Source organism: Numenius arquata, chromosome 10, assembly GCF_964106895.1.
Source record: "Numenius arquata chromosome 10, bNumArq3.hap1.1, whole genome shotgun sequence".
Classification (NCBI taxonomy): Eukaryota; Metazoa; Chordata; class Aves; order Charadriiformes; family Scolopacidae; genus Numenius; species Numenius arquata.
The window spans coordinates 37,959,743-37,975,064 of NC_133585.1; the positions used below are offsets into that span (position 1 = coordinate 37,959,743).

The 15,322-nt window shown below is 36.8% G+C and overlaps 1 protein-coding gene across 3 annotated transcripts in view; it reads right to left on the minus strand.

The window, feature by feature from the left end:
• SYNPO2 (synaptopodin 2) overlaps positions 1 to 10,512 on the minus strand; it is an 89,582-nt gene extending 79,070 nt beyond the window's left edge. For 2 of the 3 annotated variants that reach the window (XM_074154530.1, XM_074154531.1), the window contains exon 1: positions 10,384 to 10,488. In XM_074154530.1, coding sequence (XP_074010631.1) covers positions 10,384 to 10,488 — 105 coding nt within the window. Of the gene's footprint in view, positions 1 to 10,383 lie in introns of all 3 variants that reach the window. The other variant, XM_074154529.1, reaches the window with a different exon arrangement.
• Between the last annotated feature and the right edge of the window lie 4,810 nt (positions 10,513 to 15,322).

Consider the following 15,322-nt stretch of genomic DNA (forward strand, 5'->3'; position numbering starts at 1 on the left):
TTGAAGACATTAACTCTACACTTTGAAATTATTTGGTCCAGGAGATACTGAGCTGAAAAATACTTAGCAGCTTCAGTAAGAAAACATTAAAGCTAGCAACCAAAATTTCTCCAAGCTGTACCTGTCTTTACATTCACTTACCTATGATTTTGGGACTGTGAATAAGAGCACCATCTAGTGAGAATCAACAATATGTCAGTATCATGAAAAGGTGATTATTCAGTCTGGACATAAAGGCACACTGCTAATTCACTTAGCAAAGGGATTTGGAGGCTTGAAAGGAAAGAGCGTTCTAGTTGTGATTTCCAGTTCAGTTTAATGACTAATATCGTCCCCCAGATATTCCTAAACATGCACAAGACATCTAAAGGCTAACTTTGGCCAACAGTATGGATACCATGAGATAACACTTTAAAAATAACATTTTGTTTCATAAACCAATGATTTACTTTTATTATGAATTATTGTAACAAAACCCTCCAAGTTTGTGAATTACTCGTTTTATATTGATCAGCATGACATACTTATTCCACTGCCCGAGAATTTTGTTGATATCATTCTAATTTTCTAGGTATCAAGTTTTTTTGGAAAGCCAACAATTCTGAAACTCTGGGCTTTTTTCAGTGAAGGAAGTCAAACAGCTGCTCCTCGGTAAGGATCTTGGGCATTAAATAGTATTATATGTTAGAATTTGCTTAAAACATCCATGCTTAATGATAGTTTTTTTCTAATTTGAAGAGTTTTATAAGTGGGTCTTACACTATCCATTCTGCAATATTATTTCAGTGTGCAGGAAGATCATTATGAATATATGATAATATATAAAGCTATTTATCCCTTTCAGATTATTTCCATATGCATCCTCTGTAATTAAATCAGTGTCTTATGGCAGCCAGTCTTTGAAGTGATCTCTGCAAAATAGGAAAATGTAATTTGTGGAACAAAATGCTGATCAGTCTATTCCAGCCACATCTGTTAAGCTGTAGTAGTTCAGAGATTTCTGTGATGAGAGTTCATTCAAAGCAGAAAGTTTCCTGGATTTCTTTCAGTCCAAAGGAAGTTCACTGGTAGTCATGGGCACTATTCTAACCAAGTAACAAGGTTTGAAGAATGAGGCATTGTTTGCCTACAATTTTCAGTGAATTAACTGAAAATGATCCTTAAGTAGCTGTACTTGCGTGTTTAAATAAAAGTATTACCAAGAGAATAATAAGAGAAAAAACAGCAAGAAATTCTGGCAGAGAAGACAAGGATTTAGAGAGATAAAGAGAGAGACAATCTATTCAGGAGCACCAGTGGTGGTGGTTGAGTAAAGCTAATAAAACCCATGATGTGATGGCCCTTGATTGCAGTACATCTTCAAAACACCTGATATTATACAGGTATAGACAACCATTATAATTACTATTGCACAGTTCTCCATTGTAGATGTTTCTCTTCTAGAAGAATAGCGGGTTTTTTGTGGGACCCTTAGACCCTTTCCAAAGTGTTATCAGTTAAACTGTTGAAGGTGAATCTACAACAAGATGGGTGTGCCAATGCAAGGAGTTACCATCTGTTTGTCCAGCCACAGCTGTGCCTGCCACAGAGGTTGTCACCCACAGCTGCTTGGCACTCCTCTCTCTTGCCTCCTCCCTATCCTAATCTGGAGGTTTCCACACTTCAAACCTTATAGATGAGCTGCTCATATGGTTGTTCCCTAAGCTCTCAGGCAAAATGAGGTGAGTTAGCAAAGCCCTGGTATCTAAATTGTTTAAGAAATACCTGCTTATTTCAGCCAACACAAGCCTGTGTATTTGCAGAGTTGAAGAAAGCAAGGGGGCAGTTACAAGTAATCCCTTCGACCAGTAATCATTTGCAACTGAGAGATATGTCCACATAAATTTTCTCTGATACATTATCATTCCTTTAATAAATAGCCTCTAGTTTCTAGTAATGCCAGTCAAGTACCTATTATTATCAATCATTTCATTCTTATAAATATGCAAACTGAAATGTCTTCAACTCAAGTGAGTATATTTGTCCTTACAAAAACTTCCAACACAGCTTGGAAATTAAATGTACAGTTGCCAAATAACTTGAAAAAACTTGTATTATTTAACAAAGTTATTGGAATACTCTGAAGTCTAAGGCTTTTTGAAGGGAATGACTTCTGCTAGGCACAGAAAATAGTAGTAAGTAGATCCCTAGCAAAAACTGCTACACCCTTCCCAATGAGGATTTTTATTCATGATATCTGCTTCTAATTAAATAACTGCACTATATTGTACATACTAAGGCCCAGTCCTTTGCCCTTTGAAGTCAATGGCAAAGCTCCCATTGAGTTCATGGGAAAAAATGCAACTTCTTTGTTAAGGCTTCCTCTATAGCTATTTCAACTGTTAGATTTTAAAACAAAGATTAATCTTTCCCACCTTTGCCTGCAGACAACAAGCAGTTCCTGATACTTCTTGTATTAGGCAGAGAGTACTAGGAAGGGGAAATTTGGTCTTACTAAATTGTGTTCCCCTGTTATTCCATTTGTTTTTCTTTCTTTTACTGTAAAGTGCCACAATGGACATATGATTGTCTTGCATTATCTTTATTTTAGAAACTTTCTTGAAATTCAATACTGTAGCAATTTATGCCATACGTGTCATGTTTATGCTATAGAGAACATATCAAATGAAACCAGCAGTATAGAAAACCATAGCTTATCTACTTTCTTCATAGTTTTGACCCATCACCAGTTCATCTGCTCATGAATTGTAATATAATACATGCTTACAAAAACCAAAGCATCCAGCTTCCTAAATGGGACCATATTTCTAAAATACATTCACAAAAAGGCAAGTTTGTAAAATAATGATTCTACAGCTAAGCAGTCCAGGATGACATAACTCTTCTGAAACAAAAGGTTACCCGTGCATTTGATGCCCCATCCCAGATGTAAGAAGGAGATATCAAACAAAGGAAACTTAAAGGATTCAAAATACGTTTCTGTGGAACTAGAAAGAAGATTTTTAGACAGTGTTTCCATGCTAAACAAGAGAAGAAGATTCTGTGCTGTGCCCAGGACTGCAGCATGTGACAGAGAGCTCAGGCTATAAGCCCATTGGGTCTGGCAAGCTTAGAGCTAGGTTTTCATTATAATTTAGCTTCCACATCAGCAACAAATAAAGCAGCCACTTCTTCACTATTCTTAGCACCCCGCTGAGAGCAAGGTGCTGAGGTGTTTTGAAGGTTTTTCGCTTTCACGCTCAACACTGTATTATATTGGCAGATAACCAAAAAATAGCACTTTGATTTTTGTGCAAGCTGAAGTGTTTTAGTCTAAATGTGCATTAGTCTCATCCTAACATCCACACTGACTATGGACTACAGATTCTAATGGAATAGGACAGATGGGAAAAATTACAGAAAAGGAAAAAGAAATCCACTGTGTAACTTTTGTACATTAGGTCTGAAATTTAAAACCTTCAAGCTGATATCCAGGGTTTTTTTTTACTGCCAGTTTCATTCCAGCCAACAAGCAGTGCTCGTAAGTGCTGGTTGCAATCTAAATGTTATCATTTTTGTCCACAGTTAATTCCATGCACAGAGTTGTTCCTCTTAAACTTGAAGCTATCTCTGCAAATCAGTCTCATTTTATGGAGTGCTAAGCATTTAACCCATGAAATATGGTCCCTTAAAGTAGTTTCTGCTCTAAATATTTCTGTTGTAAATATGAAAAACACTGAGTTCTGTATTTGGAAGGAAGCCCTTCCATGATATACATAAATTGCTAGCTGTATCCTCTCAAACAATCTGACACAATCCTAAAGGTCTTTGTAAACAACATTTCCTGTTGTGATATTTTAATGTGAACTTGGCCAAAAGTCTTACTATTAAATTCACATTCACAATAGGAATGGAATGGCAGAAAATACAGAACAATGGAAGATAATAATGACATGCAGTGTATTTTAAATGTTTCCAGCAAAGAAACTAAAAAAATGAAGCTAAGCTCTATACAAAGCAGGTAATCTAATTTAGTAGGAATACACTGTTTGGTTTTTTTACTTTGTTTAGTTTAAATCAATATGAATTATTCCATTGAAAAGTCTCCTAGCATGGCAGTTGGAAAATTATCTATTGGAAACAAGCACGAATGAATACTACCATGTATCCAAAGCATGCTTGTATTTGCCTAAATACTGTGGAAAGCATGCCAAAAACAGCTTGGTATGTAGTTCTGTATATCCAAAACAGGGTATACAGTCATGTGCTAGTTCATCCTGCAGCTTTTAAACAACTAGATGGGACTTTAGTACTAAACATTTCCACTGGCACAATAGCTGGAATGCAAAAGTTTGGAACTAGGAAACGCAGACCCCTAATCTTTGGAAGTACATATAAACCTTTGCTGGTAAAGGTGTATAAATTTTTTTTCCTCGTGATTTTTCTAGCTAGCAATGGCAGATTTTCAGGAACAGAAAGTGGCAGTCTATTCAGCAGTGGTCTATTTTAGTCAGATTTTGAGAACTTTAATTTGTTCCTTTGTTTTGCAAAATAAATTAACCTAACCTCTATAAAGCCCAGCTTCTTCCCAGTTTGTCAATGGAAGTTCTGTCATTTACTTAAATAGAAGCTGAACTATGTCATCTAAACATGTACCAAAATGTACTGGTTATTAAATTGGGTCAAGGCTTGTAATGGAGTCAAAATCCTCTCCAGAAAAGATAGAAGAAACCACAATAACTCCTTATGTGAAAGAATATGTAAATATGCCTTACGGAGTTTTCTGAGTATCAGCAAATACCAGCTGTGTCAGATGGTCTGAAGAGTGAGTTTGAGAATAAGAGTTTGTCCAGGCTGCAAAAACAAACTATGTTTGGAAATGTATTAGCTAGCAAATTTAAACAAACAGTTTTAAATACTGTCCAAGTAAGGCAAGTTGTGTTTAAAATCATGTAGGTTAACTCTAAACTCCCCTTCTTGCTGCCAAAGTTCAACTAGCATGTTTAAACATGGCTTGCTCTGTCTACATTAGCATGAAGTTGTATGCCAATTCTGTTTAAAATGTCAATTGATACAAATAAGGAAATATCAGCAGGGTCATGTTAGCTCAGTACTGAGCCTTCACACAGCATGCTGAGCATCTTCATTTCAAACACCAGCGTATAGTAAGATCCTATTTGACTATGCGTTAATGAGTATATTTTCAGAAACAGATGGGACCAAAGCACCAACTCCAGCTCCGGGATGACTTGGGTCATCTGGAGATGATCTGAAACACAGAACAGTCTCTTACCTTCATCTTACTAGGAGGATGGTGCTCCTGGGCCATCAGTGCAGAGGCAAGCAGGGGAGCAAAAAGCACCAATGGTTTATACTCATCTATGTGACTTAGCACTGAAATAAGCTAGGAACACAGGTGTAACACAGTGATATTGATCATGTCTCAACTTGAATGTGGTGACCAGAATCTTAGCTTTTCCTCACCTAGTTTTTCTGCCTGGAAGGGCGAACATTTGCCAATGGTAACAAGTAAGAGAATGGCAGGAACTTAGTTTTCTTAAATCCAGCAGCTTTGATGTACTTTGTGGATGGAACCAAGTGCAATGTATCTCTCTCATGACAGTGACATGCGTTGCCTTACCTCAGGATCAAAAGCATAACTGTGCTAACATGCCTTATCCTTTTTTTTTTTTCTACTAGACTAAGTGTAAAGGTCAACTTGATGAAAGCCACTTGGGGTGGTTCTGCATGTCAAGTATTTCAGATAAATGCAGGGAGAAAGTCAAACTACCCCAACAGAGCCCAGCTCTGTATACATCCAGCATTAAGTAATCATATTCAGACATCAGCTTTTCATACTGTTGGTTCAGGTTGTTCCCAAGTCTTTGAGTTTCACTTTCAGTTTCAGGTTCCAATGAATCCAAAATGATGAAACTGAGACTTGAACTGAAATCTGAGCATTTTGATGGACAAGTGCACAAGACCAGGCAGCCAGTTGTCACATGTCATTACTGAGCCAAAGGTAAAGCTACTATTTGTGCAGTAGCAGCAGAAGCTATTTCAGAAATTGGCAAAATAGTCACAAACTGTATAAGTTTTGCATGAAGCCTAGTTGAGGACGTTGGTTTTGAACCCTAAATTACTAAAGTATTTCATAGGATTAATTAGGACTATAGTTAACACTTGCAAGACAATGGAAAATTGCATGATATTTGGCATGTTTGGACATAAGAAAATGCCGTAGTAGAGCAAAGATTTTCAGGGTGGAAAATCACATTGGTAAGAGTTTTAAAATATCCAGTAAGCTCTTTCAAATAACTTGACGTTTTAGAGGATAGGCATTGTAGTTGTAGTTATGCACTGGTAAACTGGCAGGGTAGAAATTATAGGCAGAGAAATGTTACTATTCTATTTTTCTAAAAATTCAGTTGGAAAACGTTGCTGAAAAAGTACATAAAATCTGTCAGCACTAAAAAAAAATCAGTGTGTTTCTCCAGATGCAATTACATATTCTTAAAGGATATAGCTTTATTATATATATGTGTGTATGTGTATATATATACATAGCTGGTATTGTTAAGTATTAGTGGAAAAACTCATAGGACTTTCTTTCAAATGCTAGTCCAGAAAATCATTCATTATTTTGTACATACAATTTTTATATATTTTAAATTAAAAACTGCAAAGAAATTAGCAAGAAAAAAAAGGCATTTTTCATATATCTCACAGTGGAAAGAGAAAGGACACACAAAGTGTCACAGAAAGGACATCACGTGTCCCTTTGCTCATATATATCTTGAATTCTTAGCCATCTAGGGTCACCGTTGTACTGAGATTTCCAAACCGTCTCCTGCTTTGGGAAAGCTATCCTACAGTGCAATACTGACATGGTTTAGTGTCTTGGTGCATACCCAGCCCCTGATACAACCATTGTATTCCTTAGCTTTATACTCCTGATTATCTTTCTTTTTTAATAACATTCACCTATTAGATATCTTTCCTAGCACAATATGTATTTTGACACGGTATTTAAAATTGATTTTTTAAAAAGTTATTTTGGTTTATGCAGACAGTATATGGAATATACAAATTCTGTTTAACTGTAAATAATTTTTATGAAGTATTTACAACATTAGTGGGCATACCAAAGGAAGCTGATGTTGGGAAGCCAGGGTTGAGAGGACGAGGGGTGTTAAACAGCTTGTGTGCCTCTACAGAAAATGAGTCAAATGTTTTCGAAACTTAAGTTTTGAATAAGAGTTAAAAATGGACAAACAAAATGATATGTTGTGATACTTTAAAAATAATTAATTTGTTGCAGTCTCACATCTGACAAATTACTGAAATTGCCTTGAATCTAATTTAATGGTTGTAAAATTATTTACTGATGAAAATTGCCTATTTTATGTGCCTGTGAGAAAAAAAAAATTAAGATATTTCTTGGGAAGGCAAAAGGTTTGTCTCTAGCTCTCTGTTAACACTTTGCATGATAATGGAAGACTGCTTCATACTTACAGGCAAAACTCTTGGTGATTTTAGTGGCAATGCTACTTGTTGCTTTAAGAGCTACGCAACAAACAATGGGGGGAGGATTTACATAACTTTTTATAAATGTAATAAAACAATATTTTAAAAGGCATAAAACAAACTGGTAAAAGTTGCTTCCGGCAGTGAACTGCAGTAACTTATTTCATTAACTTTAAAAACAGTAGGTTTCCTTTATCAAAAGAGTAGATGAGTGTGAATTTGGGATTTTTGTATCCTGCCACATTTTCACAGATTATCTCATTTCCCTCCATTTCATATCCCTCTCCCTTTTTGATCTGTATCACAACCACTGCTCTGCTCACGATGGGGGCCTGAGTGCGCTTCCCTCTGCAGCAGTCCAGGGCTACACCGTGCTCAGGTTGTGTCAACAACCAGGTGAGCCACCCCTCTGCAGCTTTCCCAGCTCCTGTGAGCTGAGACACCAAAACCAGAAATATACACTTCTGACAAAATCTCCATTGGTGTAATTTGGTGATGACCCACTGGTTTTATGGAGCTACATTAGTGTGCACGAGTGGAGAAGCTGAACCTTGAACTGAAAAAAAAAAAAAACCAAAAAACCCAAACAATTTTTTATTGTGTTTAGGAAACACAACCTTTGGATTTTGGAGCCAGTAGGAAAAATTACTATGCATTAGTTGAGTAATTCTTTATTCTTTCATGAATTATGAGATTCAGTTTTCACGGATAAGAGAATAAAAGCTGAAAGCATTGCCTCTCCCCAAAAAGGGTGACATAGAGTGTAGCTGCAGACCCCCCACCTTGCTGTGCCTCAACCTGACCATGGTGCCTGACCTGAAGACCCAGGTCTGGGCACCTCAGAGAGAGCCCAGGCTTCCCGGGAGAAGGGCGAAGCCTGCTGACAGCGTGAGTCCCAAAGCAAGCTGTAGCCTGTCAACTCTTAAGTTCCAGGTTTTCAGCCAGATACTAGTGTCCGTTTTCAAATCTCACTGATCCTGACTAACCCTTAAGCATGGAGAAATGAATGATCTGGAACTCATAAAGCACCCAGTCCACCATGTTTGTAACACTTATACACGCTGATACGCGTGTACTCTTACAAAGGGGGTTCTGAAGTATTGCATTACATGGGCCTTTTGATTGGGTTCGTTTGCAAGAAAACAAACTCATGTTTCTTTGATTTTTTTCCTAAAAATGCATGTATTATTTTTCCAAATTTAGATACGTTTTACTAGCTGATTTTCTACTAGAGGTAAGGCATAACTGTTACCATGTAGCTAGTTCTCAAATCCCAAATTTTAGTGGTAAAACAGAACCCAGACTTAAGTGCCACAGTCTAGGATGTGAATATGAAAAAAAAAAATTGTATAGACCATATTTATCAGGAAAACTAAAGCTTAATCAGAATCTTGTGTTCAAGCTACTGTGCTTTTTACTTTTGGTTTTATGTAATCAAGGCCACTTGCCTTTACCGTTACTTACAATTTTTTAAGCTCTAGCTACAAGTTTTCACTAGATGGCAGGGTTCCACTGTCGTCATCTATTATCAGTGTCTTTACTTGCAAAGCAACAGTTGCCCATCGGTAGGAAAAAAATTTAAACGTGTTCAAATTTTGCAAAATATAAAAACAAGAAAAAACTTAACAGTAATGAGAAAAATTATAAATACACTGAATAAATCATAGCTCTATTACTGAACATGGTTAATATGGGCTGGAAATCATTGAAAATAATAGTGAAAGATGTTCTTTTCTTGACAGAGGAACTAAAAAAACCTTCTTCTATAAAATGAGGTAGACTACTGTTTCTGCTATTTATGGAAAAGTTAACTAATCCAGTAAATTAAATTTAACTAATTACTACATTGACAGCTTAAGAAAGTTAGAGCTGAAGTAGCTGAACTACCGATACAAAATACTATATCAAAATACAAAAAACTTAACATTTAATGTATTGGTTTACCAAGATACAAAAAGGTGATAAAATACATTTTAATCTCTCTCCCTCAATTTAACAAGGCAGAATTCATTGTGTGATGATCATTCCCAGTATCATTTCACCCAGTGGTATTTTGCTGACCTCGGACCACTGGACAAAATTTGTCCCTCTTGTCTATGAGAACAGAATGAAGCTCCATACACTTACATAAACCTTAATAACTGGCACAAATCATCATTGTTGCAGCAGTGGAGAAGCCGTTGCAATGGAATGAGCACTGATTTTTAACAAAACTACTTTTTAAGTATTATTTTTGCAACTTGGGGTTACCGGTTCTTATTTTTCATGTATTCCGAATTTCTACTGTCTGTTTTGCTCTCATTTTATACATGAAAATAATTTATGAAGTGTTCAGTAATTTTCAGTGTTGCTCATGAAATATAAGAGGGAATGTTTGGCATCTATTAAAGCTGCTTCTAAGACTGGATAACTTTCCAAAACCAGAGATAACTCAGTGTAATTCTTTCCAGGATACCCAAAATAGTAAGAACATTTTCTCATGATAAAGCTGGATTTATTCTATGCCTAGAGTAGAAAAAGTATCATAAATAGATGACTGAAACAGCATTTCCTAATATGAGACTCATTTTTGTGATATGCCAAGTGCATTCAAAAACATACAGCAAATCAAATAGGAACTGGAAAGCATACATCATTTCACAATTTCAAACTTTTAACTTTTAAGAAAATGTTGGCAATACTTGCAAGCTACCAAAAAGTAATCATTCCATTTTATTGAAACAAACATAATCAGCACCTGTAGAATCTCTGCAAAACGTGTTAGCAAATTCAAACAAGCATCACACCAGCCATTTCACTGGAAGCAGTATATATTTAAACAATTTTCCTCAGTCGTGTTCACAAAACACCAATAACATCTTTCTCTCATGTTCCTACCTTGGCGATTTGCAAAGGCTGCTTTTGCTCCTTGCCACCTTGCAATCTAAAGCCCCAAGGCGCCCCTCCGCTCATAGCAATGCAGAGATAATCCCCTGTGCCCATTTTCCCGGTGCAGTTAGGCAGCATTCATTTACAGAACATGAAAAATTTGTCTTGCAGATGTTCAGTGAGCCGGAGATTTGTCTGCCAGGCAGAGCTGGAGACCCAGAGCACCACACTGTTGCTGCTGCTGTGTACTGCACTAGCAAATGCAGTCATTCAGAAGAATGTAAGAGCTCCCTTGGATCAAGGGCACAGCCCACTCTTTCGTCAGATTTCTACGCTCAGCCCACCTTCAAAGTCAAGTAAGTAATGTTGAGGAAATGCACACAAAGAGACTCGGCCATGAGGCAGAAAAGGCTGTGTTTAAACATGACTCTCATGACAGCTAAATTAAAACAACAGCAAAAAGAAGTGTACATTTCCCAGTGACAATTTAGGGAGTGAGTTTACTTTAGTAAATGGTGCCACATGTTTTAAACTCTGAGTTACCCCTTTTTTTTGCATTCATACTCCAAACAAAGAAGAAAGCAGAATCATGTACATCCTCTGAATTACTGATACACTTAGTTTGAACTAGGCGTATGATTTTCGTCTCTACCCCGTGTGCACTTTCTGCAGCACTGCAGGAAGGAAAAAAAAAAAAAAAATTCTATGTCTTGGAATTGTTTCTTTTACTGGTTCTCTGTAACCTCGGTATAGTTTAACCTGCACTGCTATTTAGCAACGACCTAGATTATTATTGGACCCTAATAATACCTGTTCTTATGGAGCCTGTTGCCTTTCCTACCAGAGAGGGGAAGGGGATTAGTGGAATGAAGTATCAAGTCTCCCTACTGATGCTATCAATGGATGATTTGCATTGTGTCATTAAAGGAGAACCTTACTATAAACATGGAAAAAAAAAAGATTCAGTGGGAAGTTAATTTGCCAGTACTTTACAAGACCTGGGTTCAATTCTGTTCCCCATTTCTGATTTGGGTTAATGCGGACTGTAAACAGCTGAGCTCCTGCAGGTCTAGTTGGAGTGGTTTAAGAAGTGACTGTTCTTCAGCAAGGGATGAATATTCCCCTAGCTGAGTGTTAATAACTGACAGTGTAAGCACTCCTACTCACCTCAACACAAAGTCAGTTAGCTTGGCTAAAATCACGTTGCATTTTGAATTAAGCTGGTTCTATAGGAGAGTGTTCAGCAGATGGGCAGAACAGCAAGACTGTTTTCCAAAACAAACACCTCTTGCTTTGAGACCCAGGTTGCTGGGGGTTGATGTCAGATTCCCACAGTCTAAATTCCACTGAGGTCCCTTTATGAAGTGTTTTCAGTTGGCTGCTTCCAGGTCTTCAGAGATGCCAGAGCAACAGGAAACATTCGCATTTAAGTTACATGACTTTGCATCTATGGAGCTGGCAACCGTTGAAGCTTTAAACCTGAGCCTATGTGTCTTTGAAGAACACTAGGTAAAATAGCAAGGTAGAGACAGGATCTTCTGTTAAACCGAAATACTGCGGCTGGAAAAAGTAGACAGGCTTTTAGGCACCTAAGTCCTTCATCAGTCCCCTGAAGGCACTAAGGTAACCCAAAGACTGGGTGGAGACAAGGTCCCTAATCAAACAAAGACAAATGTCACTCTCTAAATATCAGGATGTAATGGGAGGAAGAGTGCTTTCTGTATTGACTATAACAAGCACAGATTGTCATATAATTAAATACTTAAGGAAAAGACTATTAGAGAAGCCATACTCAGAAAGGGAATGGCCTTTAAAGGAACTTTGCTAGGCAACCTCTGAGTAAAGGCACCTCATTTAAAATAACTCGGTTCAAGGTGTCTAACTGCTTCTTATTATCTTGTGCAATGTTGATTTGTTGCTAGAGCAGACAGTTTTTTAGTCTTTCCCAAGGCAGAATCTTGCTTTAGACAAAGTTCTCTCCCTTCTGCTTAATGATGCACATTTTTATAGATACTTTTATGACAATAAAATTCTTAAGTATATAGCTGCAAAAAATACCTTATGACACTCTGGTAAATACAAATTTAAAAAAAACTAAGGAAAACATATCACATAATTATCAGCCCTTCAAATGTTATAAATTTATGATGAAATTTATATGATTAATTAATGTTAGGGTGTTTTGAGCTTGTATTAGGCTCTCTTGTATCATTTTGGTAAAAAGGAATAATCAAAACTGATCTCTGTTTCTGAACTTCTTCATATACATATTGGAGAAAAAAATTAGTGAGAAACACCTCTGCATTTGGATGGTCATCTATTTGATGGGAATTTGTACTAGACATAGAAGCTTCTATCTACTTGGGCCATATAACAGAACTGTCTAAGATGATAAACCAGAACAATGTTATTAGTTATTGCTCAGCTGAAAAAATAACCAGGACACCAGGATCTGTTTGATTTTGTTATATGAGATAGATGAAATATCTCTGTACAGCTGCTGAAGTATCAGTAGTTGGTGTTCCTTGAAGTTAATTCCCTACCATCTATTTGACATCTTCAGGCAAAAAAGCAGAGAAGCACTTTACATTTGATTGTGTCACAGCAAAAGGCATAGCAAAATCATGCCAATGGTCTTGGCTAAAGTCACAGTGTAAAACACTGAAGAAATTCCTCTTAAAAGTGAAATTAAGAGTTGTCTACAACATTGTGAGCTAGTTTTTTGGATCCTTAAAGGTGAATAGTTTAGTGTTTGTTTAATATCCTGCTGGCTTCTAATCTGTGAAATCTACATGGTGCTCTAGAAGTTAAGTCATCTTGTGGTAGTAATGGCAAAATATCATTGGTGCTTTTAGATCTCTGCTCTCCAAAGAAAAATTCTTTTTTCTTCTGATGAGTTTGTATATGTATTGTGTAGTACTAATTACTCCAGAACAAGTTGTGAAAAAAATGTAATATTTAAAAAACAAACAAACCAACCAAATCCAAAATCTTTAAACTAAGTGTAACTGCCATGGTTTGAGGTAACCCAGTATAATGACGAAGCTTTGTGGACATTTAAACCTGGTACATTTAAACTGATATAGGCCTCTTTGCTTGAACTGGCAAGAATTACGGTCCTGACAGGAGAACAAAGATAGGAAAAATAGCTTTTTTCCAGTCAGTATGTTGAAGGGGGTTTATAACAACAATTCCAAACAAATTGCTGATTTTTTTCTTCTGAGAGAGAATTTGTTTCTTGTTCCGTGGTAAGAAAAACATTTGAAGTCTGTAACTAAACTATTCCCATGGTGGAGAGACCCAAAACTTCCTATGTCCTAATCTAACAAATAATACTCCATAGGCATTAACAACTCCCATTTGCCTTATATGACTTTCTTAAATGCTTATGCCGCTGCATATCTTGCTTTTTAAATCAAGTCTTATCTTGTTGAACATTCTCTGCATCCTTTGGGATTTCTAAATGCTGTTCAGAAACTGGACATCATGACAAAGTGGAGTCATTCATGGGGTTTATGACATTTTGGTCTCTGTGTTTTCTATAGCATAAATAAATTGCATACATACTGAGATGGTTTTGGAAATCCACTGAAAAATTTAAAGCTAATGGCAACCACAGCCACTTAACCACTGCCACCATCTCCATCATTTCACTAAAACATAAAGATTCAATTCTAGGCAACAACTGATAAAAATAACTTCATAACCTCAGCAAATGATAAATGCCAGAACTCACTTAAAATCTATCTGTGCCCAAATACAGGTAAAGCTTTGTCTTGAACCTGATCTTCTATGATGAGTTCTGTAGGAAAAAATTTCTAGATCAAACCCCTACCTGCTTATCTGCTTTCAAGAACTGCCAGTTAAAAATCTAGCATGTTAGCCTTGATGAGCTGTGATAAACTAAGAATAGCCATACTTAGACCAAAGTGAGGCCATCTACCCTAAAATGCTGCCTTTGATAGTGAGTGGAAAATGGTTGCTTAGGGAAAAGTGTAAGAACATGGGAATGCACAATACTTTCCTCAGGTGGCCTCCAGTGACTTCCACTCAAAAACTTCCTCGGCTGGATGCAGTTCTTCTGTACTTAGTAACAGTTACGAATTTCTCTTCCATGAACCTTTCCACGTGGTTTCCTCTTGAGCCCACATAACTTTTAGTATCTATAGCTTATGGTAGGAAGTCATTCTTAACTACATTGTGACATAAAAAAAATCACCTTTTCTTCTTTTAACCTGGATCCTACAGATTTATTTGATGTCCCCTGCTTCTTGGATCAGAGGAAACTATGACCAAGCAAACCCCAGCCACACTTTTCAGGCACTTATTTTATAGACCTCTTAAATACCCATCTCAGTCATCTTTTTTCAAGGGAAGAAGAATGGAATAATTAGTCATTCTTTATACAGAAGCTGCCTCGTACCTTCCATTATAGTCCTCATACCATCCTCTCTAGTTCTATATCCTTTTTGAGATGGAGGCCTGGAAAGCCACACAGTCTTCAGACTGCAAAAAAAGTTGGGATTTATACAGTAACGTGATGATATCATCTATTTTTTCTCTTGTTGCTAACCCCAACATTGCTAACACCTGATTTGCTTTTTCAGATGCTGCTGAGTTGATGTTTTCATGGAACTATCTTTTAAGATCTTAAAATCTTGTCTGATGATAGTCAGTTCAAAGCTCATTGTTTTATTTGTGAATTAATGGCTTTTTCTCCAATGTGTATCACCTTATACTTCTAAGCCATGTTATGGTATGGCTGCTTAGTTTTCTTAAAAGCCTTTGGTGAAGGAATTTGTTGAAAGCCTTTTGTAAATCCAAGATCAATCAGATCACCCTTATCCACGTGTTTTTTGATCCCCTCAAAGGACTGCCTTAGGTCTGTGAGGCAGGACTTGCTTTTATGAAAACCTTTTTAACTCTTCCCAGATAAGTCATATTTATC